Raw genomic sequence first — 24,986 nt, 5'->3', positions numbered from 1 at the left:
CTGTCTCAATTCTCTGTTTCCAAGAGCAATAGTGTCCCTTCATCCCCCCCCCCCCCCCGAAATCAGCAGGTTCTCTTGATTTCTCTCCCTGAAAGTATAACTCAGGAGCACACTGGAGAAGTCTTGAACATTGGCAACTAACAGTAAGCCATTTCTATATTTGATGTGCAGCAAGCGTGCAGTTTACTCAACCTCAACATCTCTATGTACAATAGTTATCAACAAAAATATACATTTTAGCACCATTTCTGTGTTTGTTTCTTGCAAATGCATCAGCACTGGTTATCTTCCTTAGTCACTCATTGCTCTGACTTAGTCACAATCTACCTTAAATATGAAAAGCGTCCTATAATAAGAGTTTGAATTCTCATGTCCAGAGCTCCTCTTCTCTGATATGAGGAGAACTTCTGTACAGACTAATTTAGAATATTTAATTTAATTTACTTTGAAACTCTGCCAGCTTTAAATAATGAATTACCCTTGTTACACTTGCAAAGACTCTGGGATTGAATTAATACATTTTGAGAACTTGCTTGGGGTTCAAGCTTCCCCTTTCGACACACATTTGAGGTCAAAAAGTTTGGTGAAAAATAGTTAAGAATCAAGGTTTGTCATTCTCCTTTTGATTTCAGAGAGAGTTTTATTGCGTGTCGAGTCAAAAATGAACTTCAGGTATTGAAAGGTGATTTCTTTCCACGTTAAGAAGATGTTCTGTAAAAGCCTACGTCTCAAAATGCTCATGTATGTATGCAAGGGTTAAAACGTCATTGGAGTGCAATGCACTGTTACACACTAACAATTGGTGGTCTTACATTGGGCATCACAGATAAGTAGATGTTATCCACATCGGTACTCGTCCCTAGATCCTGCGAATCCAGCAATAATTGTTTTTGACACCCGTTTGAATTTGCTGTCATTGTCAATCGGCTATCCGTCGAAGGCTCAGTTTTTAGAAATAAGTCGTAAGACTTGTCAGGTATTTTTTCATTCAGAGTTTTCTGATTATAGTTATGATTACGTTTCGGACTCCCGTGTATCGAGGATTGTGTCAGTATTGGTGTTTGTGAGAAATATAGCGGTCGCACCGCAGTATTCTCACGATGTATTGCTGGACTAGTCCCAAGAGAATCAGAAGTGTCAGATGAACTTTCCGGCAGATCTGCATTCTGTCCTTGTTGTTTAATATTCACAGGAGAGTTATCGACAGAAGGGCGCTGGGGACTATGACTCCAACTGCAGTGTCTCTCGTTATTCCACATTTGTGATTCCCGCGGGGGCTGCTCATGACCTTGACCCTTGCCCTCTTGCGGCAGCCAAGGTTTCGTCATAGCAGTTTCACTGTCTAAAGACGAACTGCTATCTGCTGCCGTCGTCCAGATTGGTGGCAGGGGAGGAAACACCTTGTCCTGTAGAATCTCCTGCCTGATCTTTGATACTGACTTTGATGACATGTATCTCCATGATTCACGTTTCATATATGGAAACTCCCCACGGTTATATTTCACGACTTGTCCATTTATAATCCGAACAGATCCACAACGTGATTCGTTGTCCTCATTTTCTAAATGTTCCTGTCTGACTGCTACCTGTGGCTGCATTTTTCCATTCATGTAGTCCTTGGTGTCGGCCAAGGACGACTGGGTCGAGTTGTGACCACGCCCAATCTTCTGGTAGATTCTTTCCCGCAGGTTACATTTGAACCAACAGATGAGGAAGATGACGAAGAGGAAGACGACAATCGCTGCGGGTGTCAACACGCCGATGTAGAACAAGGTCTGCAGCATGGTGGCGCTAGTGTCTAGTCACAGCTGGTGGAGATGGTGCTCAGGTCGTAATCATAGCCAGTCTGGAATGATAGGAAAGGCAAATAGTTTAGGAGTGTGAAGTGTTTTCTACTTTACATGCTATATAAACATAACATTGCGAAAGGATGGATGAATGTCGAATTGGAAAGTCAATCTGAAAGGAATACAGATGAGATGATGAGATGATGACTACTGATCAGTCAATGAGCGCACTGTTGTGTCTGTGATGTTTGGAGGTGGACACCAAAGGGTAAACTTCCCAAGCTGTGCGAGCAGCCATCAAGTGATGAGAGTGGCTACAAGGGCTATTGAATACCTAAACTTGGAACGCAATATCGGTTCAGGTACTCAGAATGTTCAACTTGGTTCTGGACTTCAAAATACCATTCATAATTCAGCTGCAGTTGACCCAAGTAGTCCTACTTCAGTCACCAGTTCGGACAGATTGACATCAACGCCAACCATTGAATTAGACTTGGCTGATTTTACTCAACCAAAGCTTGACAGAAAAATGACGACCAACAGATCATATGTCATTAACAGAATTGAAGAGGTCTGGCTACAAGATAAAACAAACTTTCATGAAGTCTTTTTGCAATGATATCAGTGCAGAATTAACATGAACATGAACCATCTGAAAACACAAGCATGTTAACCTGTATGGTTGGTCAAAGCTTGGTGTCTTGTTACCCTGGTATTGGCATGAACTGCATAATCGTCAAAAGCGTCAGAGCAAGAAAACATAGAAAATGACAAGGCTTTGTTTTTCTACAGGTGCAGGAAACATGTGTCACAGTCTCTTCAAGGGACAGATCGATGTGGGAATCATTGGCTTGACGAGCAGATGAACTGCAATGTACTTGGTAGCTTATCATGATTTGGCCTACTCATCTAATGAATCAATGAACAAATATTGATATTGACAAAAACATAGGTGATAAATCGACTGGGGTATTCCTTGTAGTGTCAGCGTCATCATGACCTATGCATCTGACCCCATCACTTTGCTGCCGGACTCTTCCAAGAACTACAATATTTAGATAACAAACATTTGAACTGTGAGTAGCTGCATGTAAACAGAATGTTGTATTACGGAAATGTGCTTCATCTGACACATGATATGGACTCATGTCAAACTCCGGGCTCTTTAAATTTACAATATTCATGATGAAATGTTTCAACGAAATCTTTTAAGAATGACTTCTCAGTTAGAGCCAACTGGAACATCTTTTAACTTCTAAGTGTTTAACACAATGAAAGGGTTAATTTAGTAACACTGTCTGGATAAAATGTAAATTTCTTCGATTGAATGCGTGTAAGTCTGGTCAGCTTTTAGACCGCACCGAGAGAACACAACGTCACTTCGGCATCTTAACATTAAAATGACACTGGAACAGAACAAATATTGGTCCAACAGAAAATATTCAATTTCATGTGGACATTTTCATGTATGTATAGGAGGAGGTGATCGTGACTGAAATATATTGAAATTTGTCAGGAGTGACATATGAACAAATTCAGCTGAATTTGTTGAGTAACTTTTTGATTGCTAGAAAACCATCCTTCACTCTTTTGGCCCATGAGCTAAACTTAGTACAACTGCCTCGGTGGTCAGCCCTAATTAACACGGAGGCAAAGTGTCCAACTATTTCCGGGTATTGTCTGCAATCTTTCTGATCTGTACAATATAACATTCCATCACTTGATGCTGAAAGCTATCAATTGATATGGACCCACCCCTCGACCAATGCGGAAGACATTCCCAGCAGCTAATTAACAAAAATGTGAACAATTCATTCGGGTCAACCCCTATGCTAAATGCAGATGAAATTTCAAATTGGCTAAATGTGAAATATTGACCAATTTGGATTCCTGTGGTTCATTGCTGAAGGACGAATGAAAGATGGTAAGACAAGAATCAATGCAAGCTAGTGATTGTCCTTGGCCATTGTACCTTATCCTCACCAACTCTGGCCACAGATTGCATGCTGTTCCACAGATATTCCATTGACCTGAATCTCTCTTAGAAACCAAAAAGGCCTGCAAACCGAAGTTAAGAAATCTGAATTCGCTGTTGGATGATTCTTCATTATTCCTTGAAAGAAAACCGAAAAGTGGACCCAGTGTCCCTTACAGGGCCACTGACCCTCCCTGCCAGTGTAACTTCCTATAAAACCTACAACCACTAATCTGCCCAGCAGGAAGGGCCAAAAAGACCCTTAAAGGACTATAGATCTCGCACAACATAAATCTCTTTGATAGGCAGTGTTGCGGAGAATGAGCCGTGTCACAATGATTGTCCGCCACAGGGAGAGGCCAGCCACCTGAACCATTCAGGACACAAGCTCCCATTCAGTCCCCACACAACATAAGGGGCTAATTTGGTCACAATATCACCACCATTGGCAACAATCATTGATGAATTCCAATGTGCTAATTATCGTGTAGTGGTACAGCGTTATTGTTGTTGAAGGAGATTGAGGATCGCTTTCTTCCGATGGAGCATATGGCCAGACTAGGAAGGCCCAGGCGTCTTGACAATCCAGTCATCATGATATCACACTATCTTGATAAAACAAAGAACTGGTCACTTTGTCCAATTGATGGAGCATGGTCAGTCCTTCTTGTGAGTTCTCATGGATCATGGTAACAAGAGAAATGTTGGGACCGCTATACAGTGTGGGTCGGCTGTGAACTTCTGTGCCACGACCGTTCAAGTAGACCATGACTATGGCAAAGAGGATCTGAAAATATTATGTGTTCTGAAAGTAGACAGTGTTTTCCTACCTTAGGTTATATTCCAGTAATGTTTAGAAATGAGATGAACAATATTCCAAACTAAAAGTTAGGTTTATGTTCATTTAGATATAGTCGGACATCAACATCAAGCATGTCAAGAGTAAATACAGCGGAACTTAATAGAATAGTGCAGTGATGGTAGGTATCTATCTGAACCATGAATCAGTGATGGGAAGTCAGATATATCTAAGTTATTTGTAAACACTGTCAGCCTACAACTGAATGATTCATGTAAAAGTGGCGGGATGACAAAATAACATCACTTTTCTTTAGTTCTGTTTCTCTACAGTTTTAAACCAATTTGATGTTAATAGTTGGTGCAGAGTGAACATAGTAGGCTAGTCAGCGAACATTCTTGGAGGATTACCACAATATTGTTAGCCAAGCCCACCAGTTGGCATGACCTCACACCTCACTCTAGGCCTACCTGGTGTAAAATTGCCTCGTTAGCCAGGTAAAACTTGATTGATTTTGTATTTGTGGTTTACCTTGCAGTGCTGCAAAAAAGCTGATAAAGGTATCAGAAAGATGAAGTGATTTCAGTAGCAATTGAGTTTGAGGTGAATGGCTTTAGTGATGACGGCATGCGCCAGTCTAAGAGCATTGCCAAGTTGAGAATGTGGAGAAACTTGTCATGCTTGAGGCGTGGACATCTTGATCAGTTGTGTGGAGGTATTGATAGTACAGAGAGTATTTGCTGGTGTAAAGATGCAACACTTTGCTGGTCTGTTGTGAGGCATGCTGAAATTCTCAGCTAGGCTAGAGGCGCTTTGAGGTCTGGTCATACAAAATTCAAATGATTTTGAAAAAAAACTTTTAAAGAAAGTGAGATGGTGATACTGTCCTCACAAAGGAGTTATTGAGATGACAGGCAGGTGCACCCTAATCCTGTCCTGCATTCACCTGTTATTGTCCCTGGGGGTAGGTAGAGGTGGGGACAGGGGTGCCACACATGCCAGCCATGGGACTCCTCAGATTAGGACCCTAAGCTGTTATTGGCCACATTGTACCTAATTGGGTATTGATTGAGGAACAATGAATAATGTTTGGGTTTTGTTGCATGTATTATTTGAGTTAGAATGAAAACATACTTGGAGGGTTTATTTGCCTTTCATACATAATTACGTAGATTGTTTGAGCCCTGCGGGTTGGTACTTTGGTACTGTTATTATATCAGTTCATTCAGGGAAAAGTAATCAAAAAGGTATGAAAAACCTTCATAGAAGACTAAAGACTAATAGAGGGCACTCAGGCCTTCACTTTCCAGAGTCTGATGGTCGGATTCAAAGATTTTTTCAAAATAATGAAATTTATGGTCAATTTAGAATAGTGTTTGAAAATTTTGAGGGAGCGGGGGCCAGATTCACCCTTTGGCTTGGATCTGCACCAGCTTATATATGAAACTGTCAACAAACACGCTGGAACTATCAACTCAGCATCCAAGGGACCAAAGGAGCCTGAGATAGAATGTCACAGCGCACACCATTTCATAAAGAAAGATGAAGGAATATCAGGAAAAAAGTTCTTTGCGCACATCAATACAATTATTGGAACAAATGACTCTTTTATTCTTCCAAATGATAACTTACCATCAAAACAACTATTCCGTATCTAAAAACTATTCCTATAACTCGTATCACAGAGGAAACGTTCCCACCAATAATCCAGTCGCTCTCAAACCCAGCGTATCCTTTGCAGCCTTCACAATGTAATCCTGTTGTCTCGTTGCAACCTATTCACCGCTGTATCCAATAATTACTAACTCAGACAAACTCAGACAAACTCTGTCAACTTTCACTACCCCTGCTCCCCTCACCGATGTCTGATACACAACTAAAAGTGGTCCCCTAACTCAATGAACTATAAACCTGGAGCGGCCGCTAATTTGAATACAAATGGAGCTGCTCACTCTCTCGCACTGTCAACACCGACATGTGACCAGGCTTGGGCTGCTCTCACTGATCTGGCAAGCTGGTAGCTCGGGCCTGCTCCACTAATCTCATCACCAAGGCAGGCCACCTTTCGTATGGTAATTGCGATATGGACAAGCAATTCTATTGGTGCTGTGAAATGATTTCTCTAATCTGAGCTGTTGTGATCATCAATCATTCTCACGTTCACTTGTATCAAGTATGTCACATATTACTCTCGTTTAGATATTGGGTGATTTGTGATAATCATTTAGGAGCCTAATTGATGTAGTGTGTGAACCGTTTTAAACTTGTTAGTGAATTTTTTAGAAAAATTTGGTGCCGAAATCAGTCCACAAATCCATTAAAACTGAATTTATTATTCATGTTTCAGAAAGAATGTTACGAGTTAATAATTTACATCTATCTTTGCATTCCACATGTCAATTAAGTTCATATTAGGTGCAAGGGATTTCCATGCAACACATACTCACATCTACCAGTCTGTCCAGACAATATCAGATAGAAATAATTTATTCATAATATCCTTCCATATCGTGCAAATGAAAAAAAGGGGAAGTTCACCTCATACATCAGTCCAGCACAAGTTGGAATGATATCGTAATACTTCATCTACAAGCAATGAAAGGAAATGTACATCATGTTCAAAGTGTCCTCTTGATTAAAGTAGCTCCACTCTCCCTCAATATAGTACACCCATTGTCTATGACAGCGACATGTTTGATTGTGTGCGGCCCTTGCTCCCCCTGACATGCTATCTTGGCTTTCGTTGCTTTCATTGGACGTCTAAATATTTGATAAAACATGCAATGGGTCTCATCTTCTTTGTAAGCTATTCACACACTTTTGTTTGTATCTTTGGGTGAAATACAAGACAGTGTTGACAATTCTGTGACACATAAAATGTACCGATTGGGCCATTTTTCACCCAACCCAATGGTCCTTTTAATGCTGAAACCCTGTCATTGTTGGGCAAGAAGGCTGGGATTGCTGCAGCAATAACATATCATGACCATTATCATTATGTTCTCCACAGCCCTACCAACCATATTCAGAGTTTCACCAAGCTGTTTTCAGACACCCTCAGGGCCTATAGTCGGTGATATCCTCTTCTAATGGTCCACAGAGTGCCCCTGGTGATTTAGCATTGATTTAACAGCACTTTCCCATTCTCTTAATGTTTGATAACATCATCCATGTTTTACCGCAACATGGGAAAGGACAATAGAAATACAATAGAGCTAATTATGAGAACTGTGGCAACCAGCAGGTGCTTGTAAACTCCTGACACTGCTGGCAATACCAACTTCTATCATATCTAGATGTCATTTCCTTTTGCCTGGGGACGAGTTTCAGTTGGTTATTTTTTTCATTTCTGTTCCTCAGTGCTGCCGATGTTTGCCTGTCTTCAGTTTCTGAAATTCTAGATATTTTCACTCTGGACCGGGCCCGTTCCCTTTCCTTTATAACAGAGGTGAACATGATAGGAAGATGTTGAAAGTAGAATGTACTTAGACATATTTTTATGGGCCCTATCATATCTCATGTCTGCCATCTTTGAGAAAAAAACATCTGCCTCAAATGTTTCCGCATTTCTCAATTGGCCGTGAAATTTCCTGTGAAATGGGATGTCACTGTTGGTCAGCAGTGTTCAGTGATGTCTTGTTACTCTGAAATCAAACTGACTTCTGAATATTTATGACCCAGAAAGGAAACGAAAGGAACACCAGTGCCATCCTCAGATGTCTTCTCCATTGACCATGACGTTTCCTATGAAAGGGGACATCAGGCTAAGGTCAGGGTGTCCTGTCATTAAAACATCTAACTGGTTCCTGATCTTAATTATCATGTTGACAAAGAACTCCCACTAAGGTATGGCAAAAGACCTCCAAATGAACTTCAATGTCATTGGCAAAGGATTGATTTCTGTTGAGATTTCAAAAGTTGGGTTCTGACCATGAAATATCAGCATTCTTGGAAAATGTCCCTTATGTCAACAAGCCGATGGGTCACCCAGATTGGAATTCACAAAATCCTGACTATAGATTTCAGAACTGACTTCCTTTCATTGGTGATGTTTGTTTTTTGAGATATCATACCAACTTCTGACAAGAAATCTAGACCCGATCGTTCTGAGAATTCAGTCATGAAAGAGTCAACACAGAGCAGACATTTGTGGCTCATCTACCAAATCCGGTGTTGAAATCTTTGAAAAATCTGCTTTGCCGGCAGTAGGCCATTTGTTTACCCTACATCTTCTGTTTGACACCGATATTCTGGCATTGGGAAGATTTCTTGTGTTTATTCTGCAAATTCATCTTTGAGATCAAATGTAATGTGCGTAAAGATAACAATGCTTTTCTTTCAAAACAAATGAACCTGATATATTTATTTTCTTGTTTGTAAACAAAGAATTCACCCTGTAAGTGAATTTGAGAAGAATTTTCAGTTGTCGGTTGAGAAACCTCCCAGTATTTTCAGGTTTTTTAATTGCAAAGGTGACTTTTTCAAGATTTCTAACCAGAATGAAATTGGCGACCATTTTCACCAGGTTTTCACACGTCCTGTTTGTCTGTGACTCTTGGTCATACTTCTGGTTCGTTGATTAGCAGGTGAAGTGCAAATACCCTGTCCTACTACACGAATGAGGAAAGTTCACCAGTCCTAACTTAGACCAGAGAAAAGGTTTCTTGACAAATACAAAAAAAGGAATGAAATGGTAATAATCAAAGTAAAAGAGAACATTTATATAAACCTGACTATAAAATTGTCCATTGTCAACTCTATTTAGAATTAGGGATCAGCAAGGTATAATCCCAGTACAAGTGCATTCAACAGGTCAAACAACTAAGAGACTGTTAAATGCATAAAGGAAGGGTTTAGTTAGGCTATTGTTTAGTTAAGTACTCAAAGGGGAATCATTTAGCTTTGAAGTTCATGTACTAAGCATTAAAATATGGACATTAGATGTCACTTTGGTGTGATATGGTAGGAAAGGTAAACTGTGATTCACCAACATTTCTGCTTGTTTGAACGCTAAAGCGCCGCACAAATGAGCCAGTTTTGTGGCTGTGACCTGCAACGGAACCATGACATCCAGGTTTACATGTAGGCCTACTTGTTCTAAAGCGGCCCACAATAAGAGTTGTTTGGAGCCATCAGAAGAGGTTGGAAGCAATATTAGACATACATGTACCTGTGGACCTGGTTAGCATCAAGTGAACAACTCAACTGAACAACTCAACTGCTTGTTTCCCCCAAAGTGGACCATCAAGAATAGGTGCTTGCCTCAAACCATGCTTCCTTCTTGACTAATGTGTCTACCTGAACATGCCAACAACGCAATTGTTATCAGTAATGGTGACGTTGGTGAAGTGGTTTGCAATCAGCAACTTGAAATAAACAGACTATTCACCAATTGACTCGGAGACATGACCGAAGTGTGCCAACTGATAAAACCTTCCACAATTATCATATTTCAGTCGATTTTATGAGTTTGTTGATAAGATCGACCTGAGATATCGCTAACTGCGGCTGCCCCAATGTGCACAGGATATTGTGTTTGTTTTATTGTTGTTTTACTAAATTGAATTGACTTGTGGGTTACTGGTGTTTGCCTATGCAGAAAATTGCCTGGAGTTTTTCTAGAGCAACTTTGAAAAAAGCTTTCAAGACACTCTGTCTAATAGGGAGACTGCTTTTGGTGCCAAATTGGCCATTTTCACTCAATTTGACCTCTCAAGTACAGTATTTGTCAGTCTTGAGGGTGTACATAGAGCATTTCTACAACTGTGTACATAGTTATCAGAATGGGTTATTCACCTAAAGTAAATTTTTCCATAAAAATGAATTCACTGAACTTGCTCTTTGCATTAAATTTCGCAGCAGTACTTACCCGTCAATTATTTGAAGAAACTGTTTCATCGAAAAATCGACCCGTAGTCCTTGTTAGTGCTGATCAGTTTGCTGGAAAGATAAAACATGAACAACCTGTAAGATATCACACCTTGTTTACAAATCACTGCATGAAGAGCAATAAAATAACATAATTTATAATTCTAATATCCCTGGAAAAACAGCCAGAGCATAATTGAAGAAACTATAACAATATTACACCCACCGTGATAATAATATGAAGATAATTTGTCAACAAGTTACACTCTGTGAATTAGCAGTTTTATAATTTGTTAAGAAAAGACTTAATAATCCGTAGAGAAGTAATATAGGTACCATATTGTCTGGTGTTGGGGCATGTTCTACTGTGTCAACTTGTTTTCCCAGGCTTTAGTGGTGGTTATTTCAAATCCGGCTAAGAAGTTTAGCTTAGGCCTAGTCGAACTATTCAATGTATTTTGAATTGGTACGCTCAGTTGAGTAAAGGTCTTATTTAATTTCAACTAACTAACTGTGTCATAGGAGGGGGTCTTTGTAGCAGTGAGACCCTGAGCTGAAGGATTAGGTTGTTGAGTTTGGTGCTCATGGACGCCTTCATTGCTTGTCACTAATAACTTATTCACTTTGAAACTGTTTCCAAGTTCCCACGACTGTGAAGAGTTTCAGAACTTGAAGAAAAGAGGAAAATCAGCACTCAGGTTCATTGGGATTAGAACGAGTGTTTTGTCACTGCCAAAACTGTTGTTTGCTGCACTTACATACACAAAAATGACAAGTTCCCAACCGCAAGGTTTTCATGGCATATGATTGTAACCTTATTGCCTTTATGAAGCAAAACATTTTGATGTGATGTCATGTTTTGATTGAAAATAGTCACATATATTTTAATAGCTTCACTATTTTGGCTAGGGCCTCAGACACTCTTTAAAGATGTGTGTGTATCAACTGCATTGTAAAACACTAATATTTTCATAAGGAATAAACTATCAAAAAGTTCCAAGTCATTAATTTTTTCACACGGAATTATGACTTGATGTTAAGACGGCTCAATCTTCAACCAGCCATCTTGTTTTGGTTTCTTTGAAACCAGTCTCATTTCTCATGTAGATAACAGAGACAACAGATATCAATAAGAGGTACTGTCAGTGACAAGGGATGATAGGCAATCAATAAAAGGTTGATCATCTGTCCCTATAGAAGGATATGCTAACAACCCCCAATGACAAGGCACCACCTCCGATCTTTGGCCCTGATCTGACCGCTGATGGTGATGTTCCTGATGTGTTCATTCCCATCTCAGATGTTATTGGAAGTGACAAGCCCAGATACAATATTGTATTGGTGCCTGCAGTGTGGTGTTCGTCTTTGATGGCATGTTGGTATTTTTGGAGGCCTGCTCTTGTCGTAGGTGTGTGTTAGATTTGAAGAACATGGTCAATTCTAATGGTTTGTTAGTATGGGTTATTCTTAAGCTGAGTCTAAAATGACCATAAAAAGACAAGGAACCCATGCCAAGGCAGCAGGACAGCAGTCCTTTGAGTCTGTATGAAAAGTCTGCAAAATGGTGAAAATAACAAGCCACCCAAGTTTATTGGCCTCTGCACTTTGGAAACAGAGGGCAAATAAAGACATGTTTCATAACATTGACTTATGTTCACTCGCTTCTGGCAAAGACCACCACAACCAGCACAAGCTTCAAACTTGTCCCACTTACATCATATTGTTTGAATGCTTTACCTGGTACAGACAGCCCTTGACTGAGTTCTCATGTTACAGGCCCGCGTCCTGGACCCCACTTCACTGGTCCCCCCTACCACTTTACTTACTTCAAGAGCACATACAACACAGAAGAGGCCGATGTGATCCACTTGAAGCGGTGTTCAGTTGGCATGTTTTGAATCAAGTATGCAACGGTTTTGAATCTAGTATGACAAAATTGACTTCAATGTTCGCTTGGGTAAAAACCATGAGGGTTGTTTGAGTTTTTCGTTTGTTTGGTTTTGACTTTTCTATTGTGTGGTTTTTAGTCTAAACACATATTTGATCAACATTTTTCTGTTTGATTTGTTAAGTGAATGTTTGATTTTGAAAATGTTTTCCTGCCTTCTGAAGAAGCTTGAAGCTGATGTGTGTCATTCTAACTGATATTCTATTTCTCTGCATGATCACATTTTGAAGCATGATTACCAACTTTTCGCAGCAAAGATCTCAGTGCACACAGTATAAACAGCGGTTGCAATATTCAATATCAAAAATAAAACAGTTCCAAACATTTCCTCGTGATCCATATTTGTATATGATTTCACATACAAACTCATGTCCTCATTCTATCTGTATAACATGGTCCCAGCCCCCCTGTGTTACACCATGAATGCCTGAATGCCTCAAGTTGTAATCGTGGATAAAGACCCGGGATCTCTCCTCTAAATATTGATAGATTTGCTGCCTAAGCACCCCCAACCATGAGATTGATCAGGGGTCATGCATGTTTTAATAGTCTCTTGTACATAATTTGTTTTGTTAAAAAATGTTGGGGTGATTCAGCGATTAAAGACTTTGTCCATGTAATTGATTTGAAATACAATATGACTCTTGTTATGTACACACTTCCAATGCATTGTAAACATTAGCTGCACTGATACATGCAATGTACTGTTCTGTTTGCCAGTAGAGCACTGCATGGTTTGGTTTTCAAGGCCTGTTGGCTCTGTGTCATCAGGTACTACCCTGGCCCTGAAGACCAACACGGTACCTATTTTGCCCATTCTACAATAGGCCCCAATCAATCACATCCATCTCATCAATTATTGACAGTTATTACCCAGTTGAGAAAACTCTGGCATATAGTTGTGTTCTTTATGAGCATTGATCTTTAGTTTCTTTCTCTTGCAACCCAGCATGTAGTGTAGCATTAGTATTATTATATGGAGAGGCATACAGGTTCAACTCTTCCATGGGCTTGAAGGGTGGGGCAAACAGGGGGGGCTCTTTTCTGGACCAGTTCGAGTCTTGCTTTGGCCAAGATGAATCACTGCAAATTTGAGAACTGGCGACTGTTTTAGAATTATCCTTGCCAAACTTCCTCATCCTCGCTTGCCCTCCATCAATGCTGATCACATCTTACCATATCGTTTAAGAATGATTAGTGAGATTGACGATCATTGCGTTGCATTTTACGGCATACTGCAACATTTTTTTAATGCATCCTTCACTTCACGCCATCAAACATGATGAATGAGTGAAATCATTCTCGAGAGACTGGAAGATGAATGTGAAAAAGTGCTAATATCAGGCCACATGACGATGAGTATGGTGATTCCAGTTTATTGGCACACTGATCAAAGACTTCAATTTGCCAATAATCAAAAAGGTCAAATCTCAAGTCTTCAGCTTCTTGGGTATGTCCTGTGATCCCCAAGGCTCTTGTCTCCTCAATATTTATTTGAGGACCACTCTGATGCCTCAGAAAAAATATGCCGGAGGAATGCCATGAGAAGCTGTTGTTTCCAAATAGTAAAAGCTAATTTCAGAATCAATCAACTCAATTCATGACAGATGCTTTCCCAGACCATTGACATATATTATGCCAGCAGTCTGATTGAAATGTCTCATTCAATTCCATAGATTGCGTCTAGTCAAATATTAGAAATATATATGGATATCATGGCTGTAATGGCTTGTTTGTCTAAATGATGACTAACGAGGTTTTGATGGCTTTGTAGTGGAGGTGTGATACACAGACAGCTTCAATATTTCAGATGGGTTGGATTTTGTTAATAAGCGCAGAGACACATGAGGCATAACTTGGAAAGGAAGAAATAAACAATTCACAGTTCTTCATGATCCTGTTGTGGACTCGGTCATTACTCCTTGGACGAGAATTGATTGCTGTGGGGAGAATGGTATGAGAAGTCTTCCTTCACTGTGTCCTGGTGTTGTTTCTACATGAATCTGTCCAAGCTGGACCTTTGTAGTAGCTGCACGATCATGGCGATCGAACCAACATCTCTCAACTAATAACTAAATGGAAAATTGAAGTAGATGCCCAGTGCGATATCATAATCGCAATACAAACAGACAAACTGCATATTAGGCGAAGATTTTGATGTAAGGTTCATGGCTAGTTCACTGAAGATAGAGACTTAGACCCTGTGGGTGACATAAGATGAATCACGGGGAGAAATATAGTAACATTTAATGGAGTCTGTGAATCCTTTGTGCGCTAAGGGAACAATGCTGATTTCAGTCAATATGGCTGGTAATCTCTCAGGAACGTTATTACACCCAAAAGGTTCTGATATGTTTAAAGCTCCGATGAAGTTGGCTGACATGATGGAGTGTATTGACTCAACCATAACTTCTTGTAAGATGTCAAACTGTGGAAATATCATGAGCCAAACCAAAATGGCAACTTGGCTGACATCCTTGATAACAATAGTTGCGACAGATTTGCCATTAAAACATATTTTTGTTGAGTCAACAGCTAACTTTCTTGCTATTACTGGTAAAACAAGTGTCTAAACACAACCTCTAATGGTGATCACTAATAGACAAGTTTCCAAACTGTGACAGATTCACAATCAAAATGCACTTTTCATAAGTTTGTTAATAATGCTTTCAGCCAGGTATTAAAGTGGCTAAGGCAAGCCCTTGTGGTCTCTCAAGATGACATCTGGCTCTCTGTATGGCATGTGTTTCTCAGCAAAGCCTGAATGAGATGACTATCTCCTCTCTAGTCCTCAAGACTCAGCCTGCCTTTCACACCTGACCCAGGATAACTTATGGTGTATTTCTTCTCAAGACGTCAACTTTATTGATAGCTGCAGCATTGTAAGACTTCAAAAATAACCCAGCCATGATTCAGTGCTGTAAAGAAGTGCTTCAAGAATAACTTTTTATTGCCGTGTTCATTTGGCTGGTCAGTTCTTTAAGAGCAGGTTGTCAATAGCAATGATGGGCAGGTCTAGCAGACGTGGAGAAAGACCATGTGACGTATGTTCTAACAGGACCATGAACGAGATACTGATCTTCTAAAAGAGATACGCATCTCCGCCAATTATTAGCCTGGCCGCAAGATGGCCGACGAGTGACGTGGGGTGATCGCCGCTATTATCGGTGGGTGAAGATGGACAATGTGCCATCTTCAATGTTTGTGAGACAACGAAAGTTGTTGGTGACAGTGGCAGTCATGTCACTGATTGTTTGATAGTCCGAAATAGCCAGGATCATCTAAGTTATCTGTCGGAGGAATCAAACGGCCTGAGGGGATCATTAGAATGAAAGGAGGATGACAATGGGATGGCTTTGTTCAGGGTTGTGTCTTCCAGCTGTTGTGATAGTGGTGACATGGAGTGCTTAACTTATCACATGGGTTCAAGAACAGCCAGTGCGTAAAGGCCTGTCTCACTTGAGCATTTTATGCTGCATATATCGCAGTGGGCGTTGTCTCTTGGCAACCTGGCGTGTGATATTATAGCTAAGGCCATGCTGTCTGGTTGATATAGCAGCTGGAGCGCCTAGCTGGAGGCCTCGGAGTGGCAAGAGTTAAAATATGTATATTGCTGTGATATTTCCTCCTTTTCTGCTACAGTTTGACTTTGAATATTACAAGTTTTGTATATTTGTTCATCAGAGTTAATGTTGGTTATCAGACTGTGTCCAAAGACATGGACTTGTATCGCAAATAACCGCACCTCTACCTTCGGGTTAATTCCATAAACTCCACTCTATTCATGTACTCACCCCTCAGATGCACCTTACAAGAAGCTGGCCATGATAACCAGACGAAAACACAAAAACGAAATGTCACCATAGCCGTACATTAGCGAACTTGGTGGAAGAATTACAGGTTTGCCATAATGCCACTTGTTGCTTGAGTGATCACGGGATTGCGTCAGAGTTGGCCTGTCAAAGGTCCCGTTATCTAACTCGACTGGTATCCTATGATATAAATTGCCCATTTGAGCCTGCTTTGATAGGATTGTCGTCTTTTCACAAAAGATTTAGCGACTTTAAGACCCGTTGTGGACGGATTGTTGGATTATCAAGAGGTGGAATCTCTGAGGTGTTAACTTGGCCCATAGTGGACATGAATTGCGTATAATCTGAATATTTCAAAAGATTAGCTTAAGATTTAAGAAGAAGACAAATGTTTTACTAAGGTTTTATGTGGTCTAATCTGCATGGAGCTTGGATCATAGGGGTAAGATTTGGATGATTAGGGGAGAAAGACCTGTTAATTAGGCAAACGAGGTTTGTGACTTAGCCCGTTAGTGCTGTGGAGAAGATGAAAGGTCGCCTGCAGTGTGGCCTGTTATTCTAAGGGCCAAGCAAAAAGAATTCCAGGATATTTCTCCTCGCACAATAAGGTTGAGATGCATAGTTCGATTTTCATGCTCTTTTCAGCTTTGAGTTTTCAGTGCACATGCAAGGTGAAGGTGATTCATTTTGAAATGGATTGAATTTAAAATTGAAAGAGAGAGGTCCATGGTAACTGTTAATACTGATCTTGTATGCCTGTGCCTAATCTCTCTTGATATGCCCTGTCTTGTTGATAGGAGTCCTCAGGTTTCAGTGAACCAATGACCTAACTTGGATGTTTTGATGAAAGAGCAAGAACAGGTGGATTATGTACCGCTCCTAATCTTTCGAAGATTATGCAAATTGGTTTTCAAACCAATGCTGACTCTCACTTCAAATTATTGCTGTTATTGTTGTTGTGGTTACTAAAACGGGAAACTTGAGGTGTTTTTTCTTCAAATTTGAAAAAGGAATGAACTGAGAGTTTAAAGTTGAATTTTTTTTCAGAAGAGTAACTCAATTATAAACCTGTAGACTGAAATGTCTCATTCCCACTTTTCAAACTATTTTGTTCTCAGGCATTGGAACGATCAAGCCATATTTCTAAAACAACTTTGATCATCTTAGCATAAGCTTTTTAGTCATGTGGAAAAATATTTCATATTGGATTAAAGTCACATATTAATATCTTTTGTTGGTGTATTATGTTTGAAATAATCCCTGTGGAGGAGGAAGTCAGCTTGGCCTGGGAAAATGTCAACATTTGGACTGGAGGCGATTGATAAAACTAACACCATTCTTTATAATTGAATGATTGGGATATTGTATTGTTGGTGTCCCTTGTAAGTTGACTTAATATGGGCTTTCATTTGGCTCGTAGATTACTGGGGTTTTTGTCACCAATGTTTTCAAATTTGCCCCCCCCCCCCCCCCCCCCGAGAGTCAAAACTGACCAAGGACAAAAGAGAAAAGAGGTGTTCTGCCCCCATGAAGAAAGTGCTGGCTACAGGCCTGAAAAGTAGGGTGTTGCATCTCTTTACTGCCAAGTGCTATTGCTAGAAGATTGGAACAGTCAAAAGATTGCTGCCACTGAAATTGGCAACTCTCACTCTCACCTCAGCGGCAGTTCTCACTCTCATCTGCATGCGTAATAACCCATGATGGAGAAATCATTTCCTCAAATCGTTAATGATTATATGAGTAATTTATTATGAACTATTTGTTGTGTTGTTGGCATGTGTTTATTGAGAAGTGCTGTAATGGATCGTTTATAAAAGGCAATACACAGGGTGTCCCAATACGAACGAAAACGAAAATACCATTTTGCTCTAAATCTTCAGATGGGGCCACATGTTTTGACCTGCAAAAGCCAATGCAAGTTATAAGAGAAGCAAATTATCAGAAATGCAATGGTGTGTGCCAGAAAGAATAGCCGCACTTACACCACCTGAAAATGGACCACCAATCTTGGTTCGGGAACCAATGCCGCACCATCGAAAATCCACCAAGCGCTTACACCAGCGCTGCAGCTAGTTATAAAATCCGGCTACAGATGGCGCGCAAACAATAAGCAGAACGCGGAAAGCCTTGGCAGAAAGCGCCATTTCGAAAGCGCCGCCTGGAGCCGAACCATCTAACTAGCTAATTGCCGATCCATTTGCGCTTACACCACGACAAAGCCGAGCTTTTAACAAGCCGGGCGAATTTGGACCATCAAGCTTGGTGGGACAAATTCGCTCGGCAATTTGTATCGGCAATGGATTGCCGAACCAATTTGTCGCGGCAATGTGGTGGTGTAAGTGCAATTGGTCCACCAATATTTCGTGGTGTAAGCGCAGCTTATGTCAGTATTGAAGATGAATGAAAAGAACCCCAAAGGTTTGAGGTGCTGGGTCTGCACCTGTTGCTGCACCTGTTGAACCCTGAATGTTTTCCCCGGCTGAGAACTGGCAGAAAGTTTGTTTACATGCGTGACAGGGTTGTGATCTAAAGGGTATACTCACCCCTTGCTGACGTGGGTGTCTCTCTTCCTTCGTGGGATAGTCCAAACTTTGTCACTGGGCAGGCACACTCACAGACTTTCAATCTCACATCCGCCTATCCGAGAACTCAGGCGATGTGGATTATTTCTCCTAACACCCTGCCGAGACTATTTATCAATTGGAAGTGGAATCCTGTGCCTGCTATTGATGGGTATAGTTTGTCCACAAACTTCATGAACCCACCCCATAATCGATAGATAATTATCATGGGCCCCCTGTAGCGATGTGTTGTAAACCCTAGTCCTGCCAGATTGGAAGGCTGTATGCATTATCCTGGTTCCCCTGGTGTGCAGTGTTTGAGCTTCATATCCTAAACATATCATTAGCTTTATTAGACACACAAAACACAGGTCAACTGGTCAGAAAAAATACTAAAGTAAATTGATATTGGTGTCTTGTGGTTAGTTTCCTTTATTTAACAGCATTAGCCGTTTGAAGTTTGTTATTTGTGTTTTGGTTTTAGCCTAAAGTGCGCCAGTTATGATCAAGTGTTGTGCTTTCATTGGCAGACAATCAAACTTGATATATTGTTCTAATGTTTGCCTACATTTAAATCCAGACTTGTTGGCCCTTGGTATATTTGGGTAAAATTTTTACATTTTTTTGTGTCATTATAATTGGTGCGCCTGGACATTTGGATAGACTTGGGAATGAGCAGGCTGTGTTTGTCTAACTAGTGTACACTTGTGTTGTTCAAATATACATGTCTTAGTCCAGTGGGGACAAGTGGACCTAGACTGGCTGAACTGGCTAAGATATAAGCACAAAACCAGTATTTTGTCAAGCCTGTGGCACATTTATCATCCTTGGATCATTGGGACGAGTCCTGGCCTGGTGTTACTCGGGACGGCCCTTCCAAAACACCTAGTGTGTGTCCAGCCGAGCATTCAATCACAGCATCATGTAGCACTACCTCCAAGACATTAATAAATACGACCCAGCTTCCTAATCTCTCTTACCCTTGGTCGTTCCTATACCCCTTTCTGGCAGACTACTATATTCAGCGGGTCCATCTGTCAAATAGTCTTCCTGTCGTGTTCAATATCTCGGGTGTGATTGCCACAGACAGCAGAATACAGTAGTCAATCTATGTGGGGCATCTTTATGTCCACATCATATATTCCATTCACCTCAGACCCATTCCTGTTTACTCAGCATTTCGTAACCTAGGAGTTTTTTTCAACGAATAAAACCATTTTGTTTAGGCCTGTCATGTAACATCTAGGATAAGCTATTTCACCTCTCAGTCTCATGAGACAAACATGGCCTAACAGAATATGTCTTCGAGACCAAATATTATGTCTATACCCACCACCAAAGAACATCTCCTGACAGATTAATAGGGAGTGTTTATCTGAATATGCCTCTAGTGTTTTCTGGTTTGGAGCTGCTTAATGACCCATATCCTGAAAAACAATAACCGTCTCTGAACTTCACCAATCATGCCAAAGTTATCTGTATCCCAACCCCAGGCTTCCTGGTCTCCTAGCTGTCACAAGACAACGGCCCGTCTCCCTAATTAAGGGTTGCGTTTGATATGTCATCATAGTTGCTTTCTGATAGGTCCAGAGAACTTTGCTTTCTCCAGGTTATATCATCAGGTAGCAACCTACTTTGTACGCTTGTCATCTTTGTAAAAGAGACGTCACATTACTTGCCATACCATGATGTGATCTGAAGACTCCAGTAAGATCAGACGTTGGGAACCCACTCATAAACCCCTGGCCTTTTGGAGGCTGAAAATACAATATGTTGGTCGGCTGATTGGGGCGACCTGCCTCTCGAGATGGGGGCAGGTGCAGAGACATATTACCTTAATGTGAACCTTGAGATCAATGTTTTCTGAGATGCCTAATTACAATATGTGTTTTTAGCGAGCTGGCGAAACATTCTGTGGAACACGGAGTAGCTCGTCATCTAACAAGCTGAGGAAATACTGCACAAATCTGATTCTTGATCGAATATTTGTACCATGTAAAGAACATGCTCCACTCAAATCAAAAAAGGTCCCCAAAAACATTTGACCTTTTCAATGCTCAACAACATTAATGCCTCTTATTTCTTTTCCTCTTACACAATCAATGCCAGTTTCCTTGATATCCGCCGAGGCATATTAAATACCGTCCAGAAAATCTTATCACCGATATTGCAATGAATAGAAAAGCTAGAGTTCCATAAGTCAATCACTTTGGTGCTGTTTTGCGTCAACAGTGCCTTTCCTATTACATGATTTCAGTCCATTTTCCTTCTTTCTTCCAATGAATGGTAACTATATTTGGATTACTCGATACGCTTGTGAGTATTTCACAATATTACGGTTAATTGGAACTAATCTCAATCTTACAATGTAGCTAGCTGAAATGACATGGTTGTTACTTAAGCCACATAGTCACTGGGTATTTCAGATGTCACTTTCTGCACAGTGGTGAAATGAAAAACAGAAATGGCATGCAAGCTCTTCACAAGTATCTTTATTACAAATTTAGCTTGCCGTATTTGGTTGTCACAAGTTCTTATGCAAAGCGATTCACTTGGAGAATGTCAGTCCCAAGCCATTAGAAAGGTGCCACCCCTCCCCCTCTAACCAAGCTGCACGCCTCATCCAAACCTTACATGAACAATCTCACCTGGGAAATCAAGCATTTACTCTTTGTGCATCCAAATTTACTTTTATGATGTCTTCGCTCAGGAAAGCATCAAAATCCACTTTTGTTATTGACTGGTGCGTTAGAGGACCAGTGTCTGTGACTGCTAGCGTGGACTTTCTCATGTTAGCTGGCTTGGTGTGTCACCAGGTGGCCATCAAGTGATGACAGATGACCACACGGCCAAAACGCATGAATGCTAATCGACCGTTTTATTTTTAATTCCACCATTCTTTTTCTTCTGTTGACTAATAATATGTTTCTCTCAAGTGCCAATTTCCCGGCTGTTGTGTGGCTAATGTTGACCAAACTTAGGCAGGTTTCTCACAATTCATGTCAAAATAAAGACATGTCCTAAAGAAGTAACGTATGGTGCTGTGGCTTTTGCTATTGACAATATCGATGATTGGCTAATGATGCAAGTTGGTTTACGTCTTTGTGTGGATCTTCTCAATGTTTTGTGTGGGGAGGGGGGGGGGGCACATTCATCCTTGCACTAGGCAGTCTTTGACAAAAAAAATTGTTTACTTTATGATACCTGATCAAAAAAGCGTGCATTGGCATAACTTCTGATGCATCATTATGATATGAACACTGTCCCTTACAAAACTCCAACATTCTATATGAATGGCTCTGTTGACTATTCGCTTTAAATCCATGTTCCAGCAAGTTTGTGCAAACATAGCGCTGTCAATCTGATAGCATTCAGAGGGCGAAAGCTGGTCAGAATAAACAGAATTAACAACATTGTCTGCAACTGCATGAAGCTGCATTAGTGTGTATAATGCACATGAAGAAAATCCAAGTTTTCCTTTGAAATAAATCAGTTTACTTTTCACTTTAAACCACGTTTAAGTCCACTTTGTTGATAATCTAATGGTGTTCTCCTGAATGGGCTTGGATGATATGGCAAACATCTGTGAACGGCGGCACCCCGTCAAAGTTGACCATCTTGTCCCACTTGTCCCACAGTTGATAGGACATTTTGGTGACCGAGGGACAAATTTGATGGTAATTGGTCTGACATAACCTGTGAAGGAAGCGGTTAAGTTGTATTCTTTCTGGACAATGCGTTTTAAAAATAGGCACTTGGGTCTTCCCTGTGACTGATAGGCACTAGAACTGTGGTATCTTTAGCTTGGCTTCAAAGACAGAGTCGCTTACACACTTGAGACCATCAGTATCGTGACAAATGAGAGGTTTATGATGCCACACCGACAGAATGAGCTAACTAATCCAGTGCATGTAGGAAGGCAGGAATGTTGCCAGCCAAAGGTTTGCAGATTTGTTCACTTCTTTGTTTCATGTAGCAAGTCCATGTTTTGGTCAAATTGACTGGTTAAATGCATTAGAAATGAAATTTTAGCAAGTTTTGTGTTAAAATTTGCCTCCCAAATTGCAAAAATATAACTGTCATAAACATAACCCAATTACTTGTTTTAAAGTATTGCGACTGCTATGACACTGACAAGCATCTCTACTGCTCTATCTTCCTGGTCATCATGGTCATCAGTAACTGCATATGGCAAACACTTTCTGTGTCATCATTAGATTCAGTTCTGATTCGTTGGTGCATGTACGCCTACTTCAGCAGATTGTTCATGGTCAGAAGAACAATAATATAATTGAGTTATGGCTTGTCATGTGCCCACTTGATTACCAAATGAACAATAGTAAATATGGGAAGTAGGCAAACAGCATCGAGTCCTTGGTTGTCAATATATGTGAAATATGAGACTAGGTACACCAGCCACTCACATTGATTACTCCTGCTGTCGGAGGTAAACTCAAACATGGCCGGACTGGCGAGGACGAGAATTGAAACCTTCAGCATGGTTACATCCAAGTTATGAGTGTTGAGGTGAGGTTTTGTGCTGCTAACATGCTTTTAATGGCATCCAGTCTATAGAGAGTGACACACCTTTGAGTTGAGGGAGTCATTTCCTCTCCTGAAGTAGCAGTGTCGAGATATTCCACTGCTGTGCCGAAAGGTATCATCTCTGCAGTGCCATCTCTGTTAACCCACTACTCACAGAATCAAATGAAGAACCCACTACAACTTAAATTGGTTTGTTAGTTAATACCAATTAGATGGCTGTATTCACTCTGACAGGAGCTAATCCATCATGCCAAGGAAGAGGAAGTGAACAGATTGCTCTAATTGCCTCCTACACTTTTATAATCAATCACAACCAAGACCAGTTGCATCTTTCAATCAAACACGTGGCCCACTCACTGGTGAGGAGTCTGGGCAGCAATTCAAGGAAGGAATTGCTAACCAAAGCTGAGGGATTCATCTTTCTCAACCACACTGAGAGAGCTTATCAGCAATCTTGACACTGAGACTCAGTTTGTGGAAAGTCTCTTGTAACAAGTTTATATCATCTGATCTGTGAAGGTAAAACCTCACCATCATATAACTACTTGAATACAGGAAACAGCTCAATAAGGAATGGTAGGAGAGTTGGGGAGGTGCCCTTCCAAACTGTGTTACCTGTTGCACCAGGCTCAGCTTTCATATTTGTCTTCCAAATCCATGCCCACAGTGGGGCGTACGTTTCAATAGTTATTTGCCTTATATCTTGTTGAAAATATCTAACTCAGCTTGAAGTGAGAAATGAAAAAAAGTAAAGCAATTGGAGAATCGTTAAAAATGCCACGGTGGGGAAATATGCCAGTTAAGACTATTGGTTTGATTGACCATGGACAGCTTCAGTTGCTATACCTGATAATTAAAGAGAATAAACAAGCCCTAGCATACCTGTAAACAACTTTACAGCCAATAGACAGAGATATTCTGTGAATGCTCCTCTTTCTTTCTATTCTAAACAAGTGATGATCTTTGTGATAGGTTAATGTAGGTTATCATTCCATTAACCTGGTGTTAAGGTTACCAGTTTCACCTGTTGGTGAGGCTTGGACAAGTGGACAGAGAACAATTTACAGGGAGCGCTCTTATTTTGATAGCCATCAGAAATGTCTCCTCCAAGCTCAACCCTTGCAAGAAATAGTCAGCTCTAGTGCTGTATCATGTTTGTTCTGAATGTGTAAGCAAAATTGTCCATCCACGAAGTGTCAACTATTGCAAGGAATACTTTCCACATACACCCCACGTGAGGTTGAGACGACTGACTACAGCATTGATTTCCCTTGAGCTTCTCTCTGCTGTTCAGTCATCTGCCTGGCATTGTTTTTATCAAGCGACATTTTCTTATGCAGCAGGTGAATGATAATGGTCTGGCTCAATCCTTTGGAGGTGAGGCGTGAGAGAGCTACCTTGGGGATTTGACACGGTCATGAGAGTTGTCAATGCACTTCATAAGAATGATCCGATTGGTTGCTTACAAATATTCTGATGTGGGACATATGATAACAGAAACCGACTTACCTTACAGAGATGAGGTCAATATCCAATGTGGAATGATTCAAAGCTCGAATTTTGTATCTGATTCTATCTTCTTCTTTCAAATTCTTGACCACACTACAAAATTTTACGCAAAATTTTGGAAGAAAATGTCTTTAATAACCTCGATGAAAAATACAATAGATAGTTTTGAACAGAATGCTGCG

At 40.6% G+C, this 24,986-nt stretch overlaps 2 protein-coding genes across 5 annotated transcripts in view; one reads left to right on the top strand and one right to left on the bottom strand.

The window, feature by feature from the left end:
* Window positions 1–24,986, top strand: part of LOC135483671 (U3 small nucleolar RNA-associated protein 6 homolog) — a 39,450-nt gene that overhangs the window by 11,188 nt on the left and 3,276 nt on the right. The gene's annotated exons all lie outside the window — the stretch shown is intronic.
* On the bottom strand, window positions 71–24,986 carry LOC135483683 (uncharacterized). 4 transcript variants are annotated; one of them, XM_064764695.1, is made up of 3 exons: window positions 24,805–24,986; window positions 10,431–10,501; window positions 71–1,846 (listed from the first exon to the last, which is right to left on the bottom strand). In XM_064764695.1, the coding sequence occupies exon 3, from the start codon at window positions 1,782–1,784 to the stop codon at window positions 786–788; it is 999 nt and encodes a 332-aa protein (XP_064620765.1). In that variant the 5' UTR covers window positions 1,785–1,846; window positions 10,431–10,501; window positions 24,805–24,986; the 3' UTR covers window positions 71–785. The 4 variants fall into 4 exon arrangements, with proteins under 4 accessions (XP_064620765.1, XP_064620758.1, XP_064620770.1 ...); XM_064764688.1 differs by lacking the exon at window positions 24,805–24,986 and adding an exon at window positions 18,733–18,901; XM_064764700.1 differs by lacking the exons at window positions 10,431–10,501; window positions 24,805–24,986 and adding an exon at window positions 9,732–9,755.

The sequence above is a fragment of the Lineus longissimus genome, chromosome 1, assembly GCF_910592395.1.
Source record: "Lineus longissimus chromosome 1, tnLinLong1.2, whole genome shotgun sequence".
NCBI classification, from domain to species: domain Eukaryota; kingdom Metazoa; phylum Nemertea; class Pilidiophora; order Heteronemertea; family Lineidae; genus Lineus; species Lineus longissimus.
Note: the sequence above shows the minus strand (reverse complement) of the source record. Positions and strands in the feature narration are given on the sequence as shown.